Consider the following 11,146-nt stretch of genomic DNA (forward strand, 5'->3'; position numbering starts at 1 on the left):
TCAGCTAAAAAGCACTGCTTTTATATCCAATGGAAAATTTCTGCCTAATTGCTCTGGGCATCACCTGGTCTAATTGTAATTGGCTGGGGAAGGATTGCAGAGCCGCTACTCTGCAATGTTTACTTCATCCTGGCTGCAGGGAGAATTCCTTTAAGATGTGATTAATGAAATGGAGAGTGGATAAGATGGAAGAAAACCAAAGGCTCTGACTTTTGGTATTGCAGCAGGCAGTTACGTTCAAGCACTCGTGTGCTTTGCGACAGCCCTGGCCTTATGGTTTGTCTCTTCTCGTACTTGTGTCTTGGGCAGGCACGAGACTTGCAAAGTGTTGACCAGCAAAGAGTGCAAAAGGGCTGAACAGGCCAGGACTGTACCAGTCTCCATCAATCTGTGGGATTGTTTTTGTCCCTGAGAAGGACTGAGTTCATATATTTCAGTAATTAACCTGCTGTTACGCCTTGTAAGTACCCAGAGGCTAAAAAGACTGCATCTCTCCCCAGCTTTAAAAGCAGTTAAGAAAATGTTTCCCCCACAGGTAGAGTGAGGGAAGCTCATGAGTGCTGATGGCGTTCCCTGAGGAGCAACAACGCCACATCCTGTGGGTGTGCAGTGCAGAACGGGATCTGGAGAGTTAATTGTCCAGTTGGAGAACCAGAGCAGGCTCAGAAGAGACAGTACAAAGGAAAACACATGTGCAAGTTCCCCAAGTACAAGCACTTCATGCCATGTTGGGACAACTCTTCTGGATGGTTTTAGGGAAGGGATATATTGTGTGGTTCTGGAGAGATGTGTTTTCTTTGTCTGTCTTGAATTTTAGGAAGAGAATATGAAAGATGACACCTAGCAATTCCCAATCTAACAGTAACTACAACTAAACACAAAGGCTTTTCTGACTTTGGGTTATTTCTTCTGTCTGCACTTTCTGCTGTGATATATGTTAAACATTTGGGTGAGACACTAGAGCCTGCAGTTCTGCTGCAATCACTCTGGCCATAAATCTCTCCAGTCCTGCAGGGGACAGGTTTTGCTTTTTTACTCAGCGGTGACAAATTACAGATAACTTACAGAGAGCTGAGGGTGGTACTCCAACCACCCACTCACCTTCATGGTTTCCAGCATGTTTCAAAAACAAGCAACTACAGTTGGGTATGGCAACAGGCAAGGTATTTTTGCAAAGTACTGTCCATGCCACAAACATTCCTGGATAAAGATGTCGTTATATTTTGTGCAGTAAGTAATACAAGCCCCTCTGTACAACCTACACAGAGGGATGTGGCACTTTGTGCTCTTTGGGATTATCACTCAGCAGCACAGGCCCAGAGCCTGATGAGTAAGAGATGGGGAGGTGAAGATGCAGGACCTGGGGCTAGTTTAGCTGCTGCCAAGCACTGAAGTACATGTGAAAGAAAATCAGGGCAAATTTTTGCTCAATTCTACCCTTGGTAGAGCTGCATAATTTTCACGTACATTGATGAGTACCTATTACTTTGGGAAAAGCTTTAGGCTTTTAAAATTTGAGAATGGCTCAGGAGATCCCTGAAAACCCTCGTGAAAGACACAGGAATGGGATAAAGCCAAAGGGGAAGCAAAGCAAGAGATTTCAATTGCAGTGTTAACAAGAGATGTTTCCTGCACATCAGTGTTCCCTTCAATAAAGGTACATTGTCAGTTAAAGATTTGCTTCCCTGTAGCATGGAAAAGAAATTATTCCCCCTGTTTAAAACCAAAGCTGTTCAGACTTTCTAGGAGAAGAACTTGTCCTATTAGATTCAGGGGACCAGGAGATTGTAAATATAAATGTAAATATAATATGTAAATATGGAAGTATAAAAGAAAGCTGTGGGACCTCATTATATTTAATCCAGAGTCTGGATAATTGGGACCTGACTACAGGGTTTGTGTATTCTTATATAAAATTGTGGTAGCCCTAGCAAGTGGTTCTGTCACGGTTTCCTACTCCTCCTTTGCTAATGAAGAAGTATGTTGTTACAAGTTTCAACAGGTTTGGATTTCTTGCCTTCTGGCAAAATTTCTTCTGCCAATCAGCTATGAGTCTATAAAAATTTAAGGACCAGCCCTGGGTTTGTGGCATGTACACTATATAGTGATTGTTCCTGTACACAGTGTCAACACTGTGGGACTTTGTGCAGACTTTGTGTGTTCTGATGCATCTTTGCCAACATCCAGCTGCAGTAACAGTGAATTCATAGCTGGATGTCTTTTCAAGCCCTTGGTAGTAAAATATTGAAGCAGAAGTGAGAGAGAGACGGTTATGCAGTTCAGGAGACTGGGTGCAGTCACTTGGAGGCTGACAGAGAATAACAAGTTTATTAATATTGGAGCTTTAAAAACAAAGAAATAAAGGAACCCCCAACAAAGCCCCTAGAATAATATTCTTACTTCTAAAAAATTTCAAAATAACATTCAGATATTTTATTCCAGAGAAATGTTTTGTCCAGCAGGGGGTTAAGTGTGTTTTGCAGACAGAGAACAGATACACAATATATTTCCAGAATTTCACGCATTAAATAAGCTTAGGTAAATTTTAAATCATCATTAATTTTGACAACATTTGAATTAGAAGCTCTCTGAGGCTAAATGACATGTATTATTTATTTTTGTTCCACTTTCCTGTTTCCATCATGCAAGAACCAAAAGTGTTTATTTTACTGGCAACATTAAAACAATCACATGATTTTGAGTAAGTCTTTTGAGATTGTTTGCAAGTTTTTCTCTTCTGCATGTCTGCTTTCCCCCAGCTGGGGGCTGGCTGTTGTATGGAAAGGCCAGCCACGTCACGGAAAAGCCCTGTCTCTGATCAGATGGGCTTAATATAAACCAGGTTTGCTGAGAAAGAATTAAAGAGGCAGTCCCAGAGCAGGGGAGGATTTACTTCGGCAGAGCTGCTCAGTGTGCCACAGCCCAGCGAGAGAGGAGGGCAGGGAACAAAGGACTGCTCTGGTTGCGGGAGCCTGGCACAAGTAAGAGTGCATTTGGACCCAGTCTTTTCCTGGAGGTGCTGGAGACCCAGGCAGCTAAATGCAGTATGGGGTAGCAAAACCAGTTTGAGCTTGGAGCACAGTGTGTGGCAGGGACTCGTTTGGCTTTTCATAATGAGGGATGTCAATTAGTTAGAGGCAGAATTGTAAAATGTTTGTGTTTGTGATGGTTTTGTGAGTGACTGCTGGTTGCAGGTTGTGAGTTACTCTCTGTCGTTTGAATCAGATCTGGCTTTTTTCATCTGGTCTTTTCAATGGGCATACTGCAAGGAAAAAGTGCATTTTAGAATTCAGCCACAGTAAATATTTAGTTTTGTTTGTGAAGAAGCCTTTGCATAGTGTGTGATTTTTTCTTTAGATGTATTTCTTGCTGACAAAGTTACTGTGACTAGGACCGTGAAAATGATCGCCTTTTGCCCCAAAGTACTGCACATCAAAGAGAAAATATTGTGTATTCTGTAGTAAATTCAGACAGTGCTTTGTCTATATATTTGTCCTAGGTCCTGCTGGGAATTTATTCACAGAAGTTTTCAGACAGTTTTGTATGAAGAAGAATAGCAATTTGTACATGTTGCTTTACTGTTCTTTTTATTGTTCATGACCTATTATTGAGGTTTGAAAGTGGTTGGGTGAATTTTATGGGCAATTATCCTATTTACTGATATGGAGGAGAGAGCTGAAAAACATCAGCTATAGGGCAAAAAATGAAAATGTCTAAATAATGGTCACTTTGGGAGCTGGAATGCATTAAAGTAACTTTCCTAAAAATGGTAGGTATTGGCCTGAGAATGACATCACTCTTCTCTGCCTCCAAGCAAGGCAAAATAGAGTTTGTTGAGTAAAATGTAATTAAGAGCTATGCTTATGTAAGAAGAGTGAACCTATCTAATTAATTGTGCAGTAATGAAGTTATTGATTTAATATCTCTAAATTAATGAGCCTTTTCTTCCAGTTGTATCTCCTGTAGAAGCTATGACTTGTACCCCCTTAGAAAAGCTGTTGGATTTCACTACATTCTCCCTCTTACCAGCCAAAAAATTAGTCTGAGGCCAAATCATTCTTTGTTTACCTGGCCACAGACAAGACCTAAACCCACCCCATCACAGCAAGACTTACTTGCATGACTTTTTGTACCAGGGTTGTCTCAAGAGTGCAGTGAATGATGCCTTATTGCTTTCCCAAGAGTTTCAGCTCCCAACTGAGTCCATGAGAAAGATGCTGCACCCTCAGGTGGAGGCAAGTCAGACCAGTGTCCCTGTTTGTCCCCAGTGATGCCCAAAGGAGGTGAACATTGCCTGCAGCACAGCAGTCTCTCGGCAGGGCTGCAGGGGCTGTGTAGGACCGGTGTGCTGAGCACTGTCCCCTCCTTCTCCTCCTGGGACACAGCAATGCCTCCCTCTTTCCAGACTGGGCTGCACCCAGCACAGCCAGGAGCTAGTAAAGGCTAGCAAGAACAAGACAGGATTTAGCATGTGAGGGTGGTATTATCCCTGGGAAACAGGCTCTCTCTCACTAGCTAATAACTAAAATATTTCTTTGTGCACCACCAAGTACACTAGAGTGCAGAAAGGCTAATTTTTCTTTTCTCACATATTAGGTACCTACAGAGGAGCATCATGTGGCCCCTCGAAGCTAGTAAGAGAGCATTTCTAAATATTTTGTGGGTAACATTTGTGATTTCCCTGTTTTTCACTAGGGGTTAAAAATGACTCTCAACAACGTTACCATGCGTCGCACCCACAACAGCAGTCTGCACCAGCAGCAGCAGCGATGGAGCATCCCTGCTGATGGCAAGAACCTGCTGGTCCAGAAAGACTCCAACGAGTACAACCCACAGAAACGATACACCATCAGCCCTGATGAATATTACAGGAGGAGCTGGTCCTCGGAGTCATCCGACTCCGTCATCTCCTCCGAGTCTGGCAGCAGCTGCTACCGCGTGGTGCTGATCGGGGAGCACGGCGTGGGCAAGTCCTCGCTGGCCAACATCTTTGCAGGGGTGCACGACAGCATTGACAGTGACTGTGAGGTGCTGGGAGGTAGGTAATTGTGTCCTGGGGTGTTGGTGTTTGCTTGCAGTCAGCTCTGCCTGTGGTAGTTGGCACAGAAAAAGAGAGAGGCCATTAATTGTAAACCAGAAGTAACAAGTGATTGGGTGTGAGTATCAAAACTGATTGAATTCAAGCAAATTCTTTAAGAAAACAAAAATGCAAAATAAGATGAGTAAGATACTCTCCAACAATGATTGAAAGCCACTGAAAGAGAGCAAGCCAGATTCCCATGCTAATTCATTCCAAAATACCTGTTGGAAAATGCCTCATTCCTACCTGAGATGATGGTACACAAGAGTCTGCTTCAGCTTTCGTGCTGGTCCAACATTTGTGTCACCACTGCCATCACAGGGCTGACTCCAGCTTTCCTTGTGGGAGAGGAAAAAACTGAAGGTCCTCATGATTTACAAGAATTAAATACTTTAAAATCATATATAAAGAAAAAGTATTTGCCATTAGAAGTCATCTCAGCCTTTCTGTATAAACACATTGCTTTAGTACAGGCTGTATGGACTTTGAGTAAAATATATGAAATTTTGAGTAAAAACCTTTTTTTCATGTTATTTGCACAGTATGGACTCCTCCAGAAGGAAAAAAGATATAGGTCCTTCAACAGAGTAGGAGAAGTCCTGTTGCCTGTTGGTGGAAAGACACAAGCTGTAGGGTTCTCTTTGATGCTTCCCCTCTTGCTTTGTTTAGCACTGCAAAGTGCTCTTTAACCTCAAAGATCAGACCATGCTGAAGGTGAAGCTGTAGCAGCAAGTCCTGAGCTATGCTGTGTGCAAGATGTTGATGTGGAAGGGTTGTGCTGCCACGGGAATCGGCTGTAGTTGTTGCTGCTTTCAGGGGACATGCAGTTTGCTGCTGGATTTTGTTTGTCACTGTGCAGGGCTTTCTTTGTCTCTCCCCTTTGTCTCCTGCCTCTATTCCCTTGGTGTGATGGTTGCCAGTGCTTTCTGGGCTTCTCTTCCAGCCTTCAGTGGGGCATAGGCAGGACAGCTTCTTTTTTGTGTGTTTAACTCTCCAGTTAGGGGAAGGTTTGCCCAGGATTTAAAAAAGCCCAGTATCAGGAAGGTCAGACCCACACTTCCCTTACTTGCTGTCTCAGACTGGGGACACAGAGATTTGTGCCTTTGGGGGATTTGAAATTCACTGATTTTAGGCTCTGCCTTCAGCTTCTGCCATCAACTTTTTCCATATTTCGACCGTCTCCTCAGCCTGGAGTATCTCTGATAAAAGTTTTCTGTTTGCTAAATGACTGAAGTAGAGCAGGATCCTTGGACAAGCCATCAGGAAGTGCAGCTGATTTGCTTTGCCCTATCAGGCAAAACCCCTATCAGGCAATTTTCTCTTCCCTCATGTGAAGCCATGTGGTTTCCTCTTTCCATTACACTCCCAGCAACATTGCTTGGAGTATAGCAGTGACAGATTTTCAAGGCCAGCTCTGAAGGGATAATTGGAAGTCTTGCTGTCGTTATCTCTCTTTTTTTATTGTCAGCTTCAAAAACAGCATGAAAGGAACTCTCTTTCAGTGTGTTTTATATTCTATGGAAGTTCCTTAGGACTGACCAAGGTGCAAATGAGTGCTGACTATGACTACTTAGGCATTGTATTTTCAAGGAGTATGATTATGCATTTGTAGCTTTTCTATATGTAATGCAGTGCAGAAGGAGTCTTCTGGATTTTGTCCTCTGGAGTGCATGGAGCTTGTTCTCACACAGATGCTCAGTTTCTTAAAGGAACTATTTACTTTAGCTTTGCAAACTGGAACTTTAGCTTACACACTGGAAATTTAATTACATGAGAGGATAGTTTCAGGGTAGCCAGCTTATAGAGGAGTAGAGCTGCTTTTATGGAGAGACTTTGCTACTGACTGTAAGATGAAGCTAACTCATCAACACAAGCCTCATACTCTTGGGACCTCAAGGGAAACCACTCCTAGTGATTAGCTCTGTCTTTTTAGTCTTGACATTTTAAGCATGGCCCCATTTGACTTTATTTTAAATGTGTAATATTTTTGGCTTATTCTTTAACTGGTATGTGGATCCCTAGCTCTGAGGAAAGGCTCTGATTACAATTTAGGGGAAAGTTCACTTCATCAGTGCACAGCAGAAGTCTTATGAGGCACAGGTTAGACACAACCCCATCTACAAGTGTGGTTGGGACAGATCCTTTAAATGCTGCAGTACCTTAAGACGGGTTTCTTTTTTTTTTTTTACTAGCCACTAGTGTGAGATTAGATATGGGTCCAGACTTCTCACTGCTCATCCTAATGTCCCCCTTTTTCTGCTATTTCACATCAAAGGTGATATGGGAAACTGTGTAATGGGAGAGAACATGCAACTGAAGTCTCAATCTCAGCTCAACAGCTGTTGTCTCACAACACCCTGTCTCCTCACTTGGTGGGCTGTTAGCTGTATTGCTCTCAGCAGCAGTGACTGTTCACCCGTAAATTGTCCATGCTAAAGCGAAAGCAAATATTTTCCATTACTCAGCCTTGCTGGACTCTGCTGCTCCCATGGGGCAAATGTTCAGCCTTTGGTTATTTCTTCCACGGGTTCTATTTTCTCTCTCCCACAGAAGATAAAGAGACTATCAGCCAAAATAATGAACATTTTGTTTCCTGATCTTTCATCTATCATGGAAAGTAAGGCAACCAAGAATGAACAGACTGCAGATTCAGTGCAGATGGAAATGAGGAAAGAACTGGATGTGAGCCGGCCTAAAATTTGGCTCAATAACTCTGTGAACAAACACCCCACATTCAACAACTTGGATTTTTTTATGTATATGATGAAACCCAATAATATATCACCAACCTTTCTGCTTTCCTTTCCAGAAGACACGTATGAAAGAACTCTGATGGTGGATGGGGAAAGTGCGACTGTTATACTGCTCGACATGTGGGATAATAAGGTACTTTAATTTGTTCTAGTCAAATGCTGATGGGAAAGTGTATCTGAATAACTGCTAATATAAAAAGCAAGTTTCCTTTGTGAAAGAAAATAGGTGTTTCCATACAGCAGAATCAGGGAAGATATAGGATTAACCCTACCCCACGTCAAGGCAAGCATGCCTAATGGCTCTGCACTGTGAGCCTGAGAAGTGCAAGTCTTAATTTTTTTCATGATAAAACAAAACATTCAAGCTTTCTTTCCAGACCATTTTCATTCCAGCCTAAAGCCAGCACAATAAATTATCTGGGGCAATTTTTTGCCCTCCTTTGTGGTGAAGTATTCATACCATCACCACATTGGAATTACTTGTAGTATAGCTGTGATTCAAACCATACCCATTACAGTTTGCAGCAGGAATGCATTTGGATTCTCTGATGTTTTACTTTCTGAGTAAAATCTGCTCTGGGCATAACGATGTCTGACCATTTCATTTGAACAGCGGGAGGGAGAATGGATTCGAGACCACTGCATGCAAGTGGGAGACGCCTACTTGATCGTCTACTCCATCACAGACCGGGCCAGCTTTGAGAAGGCCTCTGAGCTCAGGATACAGCTCCGCAGGGCACGCCAGAAAGAAGATATCCCCATTATTTTGGTTGGCAACAAAAGTGACCTTGTCAGGTGCCGTGAAGTTTCAGTGGCAGGTAAGGAAATTATGAGCATAAACCCGAGATAAATGTTAAAAGTCATCTAGTAGCTTTTGGATAAACTGCAGTGCTCTGGCTGAGGGAGTACATTGTGATCAGGACTAGGCAATAAAAGAGTAATATAATAAAAGAGGACTGGAACAGTGGGCAGAGGACTGGGAAGGGTCTGCCAGGTCCTTAAGCCTTCCTTGGTAATACTGTTATATGTCAGATGATCCCTTTTCTATATTTATTAAGTACCATCATAAATGGGATTTCTTCCATTCCAGCTCCTAGCGTAAGACCACTGCAATATGTGATTTCTCTGGTAGCTGGAAACCCTTTGTATTCCCAATGCATGTTTATGCATAACAAGTTTAGCCCCCTTTATTCTGCTGCCAATAATTCTCTTTATAACCAGTTCTCTGTCCTCCCTGACATTTATTAAATTCCCTCTCAATCTTTGTTTTGCTAGTCTGGGCAGGAACTGTGCAGCCTTTCAGAGGAGGTCTCCTTACTGCCTTGCTTTGGGATGCTAAATCAGCCTTCCCTTGGCTGCACACAAATGAAAAACCACTAAGCCCATAAATAGGAATGGAGAGACTGTTGGGAACACTGCTGCTGGCTCTCAACATCTGTAGCCAGTAAAATATCTTCTTGGAGAGTCTTCCCTGAGGCTGAGGTGGCACACTGTAGTACACAGCCGTGCATTAGATGTTTTCATCTTGGCCCATCAGAAACATGGGTTCTTCTCCTTAGCATTTTTTTCTCTCTGCAGCTGTTCTGCTCTTCTGTTTCCCAGTTGAGCTAGACTTTTTTCTTTGCTTTGTGGATGTGCACAGTTCCTCTGGCTCCTGTCACAGCTGCCCCAAGTGAAGAGCCTGAACTGAGGGGTTCATAGGGTGCCCAGGTTGCCTTCTCATTCTTCTTTGCCCAGCTTAAAAGTTCTTTAGCAAGATGGCAGGTGAATCCATGTCACTTCAATGGCCCTGGCAATGAATTCACAGCAAGCCAGAAATTGGCTTGTGTGGAAGACAGCTATCATGTTTAGCTTAGGCTCATATAATTGAGAACTATGATTTAAAATGTACCCCTAAAGCCATAGCCACCCTTTATTAAGGGTTTTGTACATGTGTCTGTTCTCACTGAAATTGCCACAGTTCCAAGGCTGTGGTTTACACCCGTGGTCCATGAAGGAGGAAAGTGCTGTGCTGTATGCCTGGAGAGTGCCATCATCACTTGATGATGTACTTGATGATGAGCTTGAGGGAGCCTGCATTGCAGATGGCCAGGTGGTGTTGAGGCATTGCTGGCCTCCCAGCCTTCAGCGGCTCGGCTCACGTCCATCATTCTGCGCTACCTTCACAGCCAGCAGCGCGGGCTGGGCTTTACTGGGAGGGGATTTACCAGCCCCCCACCCATACACCCCCCTCTTCCTCTGGGAAGCAGCTGTGACACAGGGCAGATGGATCCTGGGCTGGCAGGCAGCAGCAGGTGATTAAAGACTTATCTGTGCCTATATCAGGCTTGAGGGGTTCCCCGGCGGCTCTGACTCCCCCGCACAGGGCAGCTGGTCCCTGCTCCCCCCGGGCCCCGGGACCCCTTGTGACGTGTCCTCCTTGGCATTTTGCAGAGGGGCGAGCCTGCGCCGTGGTGTTCGACTGCAAGTTCATCGAGACCTCGGCAGCTGTGCAGCACAACGTGAAGGAGCTCTTCGAGGGCATCGTGCGGCAGGTCCGGCTCCGCAGGGACAGCAAGGAAAAGAACGAGAAGCGCCTGGCGCTACAGAAACGGAGAGAGAGCATCCCCAAGAAAGCCAGGCGGTTTTGGGGCAAAATAGTTGCCAAGAACAACAAGAACATGGCCTTCAAACTCAAGTCCAAGTCTTGCCATGACCTATCAGTACTTTAAGAACTGGACTCTGCCAGAGCTTGTGGCATTTTGCGGACACTATCTAACTTTGTCATAGGACAATCAATCAATCTATATTAGATTGGGCTACCAGTGACTTAGGTTCACAGTTGTGATTGTGATGATATGTGCTGGCATAAGAACAGCACAGTGCATGGAAATAGCTCTTCCTTTTTTTTTTTGTTTTTTTTTTCTGATTTTTTTTTTTTTGTCAGTAGTTTTAAAAGAAAAGTATAGACCAGAATGACCCAAAGTTATGCTGGGAACTGACCTGTTCTTTCTCCTCTCACCTTTGGATAATAGTGTAAGAACCTCAAATGCCATAACTTGGGAAGTGAATACTACTGTCTTTACTCTTTCTCCTTGCTATTAATAGTTCTTTTTTAAAACTGTGTAAAGAATTGAGGAACTGACTGGAGATTTGTCCCTTGTCAGTTGGCTGGTCAGGCTTGAGCACCCACAGCTGAAAAAAAAAAAGCATTTTTGTAGAATAACCACAAAGACATCTGTTTGGTATATTTTCTTTATTTCGAGGATTAGTTTCAGGGAGTTTACACATCTCTTACTTTGAAAATATTTAAAGGAAAAAATTCTACAGTCAA

At 43.4% G+C, this 11,146-nt stretch overlaps 1 protein-coding gene across 1 annotated transcript; it reads left to right on the top strand.

The window, feature by feature from the left end:
• Positions 1-2,879: 2,879 nt before the first annotated feature.
• GEM (GTP binding protein overexpressed in skeletal muscle) lies at positions 2,880-10,855 on the top strand. The gene is made up of 5 exons (XM_084212269.1): positions 2,880-2,981; positions 4,696-5,038; positions 7,890-7,966; positions 8,447-8,651; positions 10,267-10,855. Exons 2-5 carry the CDS (start codon positions 4,705-4,707, stop codon positions 10,542-10,544), a joined length of 894 nt encoding a protein of 297 aa, XP_084068395.1. The 5' UTR covers positions 2,880-2,981; positions 4,696-4,704; the 3' UTR covers positions 10,545-10,855.
• Positions 10,856-11,146: the final 291 nt, after the last annotated feature.

Source organism: Fringilla coelebs, assembly GCF_963513975.1.
Source record: "Fringilla coelebs genome assembly, chromosome: 1".
Lineage (NCBI taxonomy): Eukaryota > Metazoa > Chordata > Aves > Passeriformes > Fringillidae > Fringilla > Fringilla coelebs.

Coding starts and splice junctions, on each gene's coding strand:
- GEM (XM_084212269.1), top strand. CDS start 4,705: ATGACTCTCAACAACGTTACCATGCGTCGCACCCACAACAGCAGTCTG. Junction 5,039..7,889: donor TGACTGTGAGGTGCTGGGAG/GTAGGTAATTGT, acceptor TTTCCTTTCCAG/AAGACACGTATGAAAGAACT. Junction 7,967..8,446: donor TCGACATGTGGGATAATAAG/GTACTTTAATTT, acceptor TCATTTGAACAG/CGGGAGGGAGAATGGATTCG.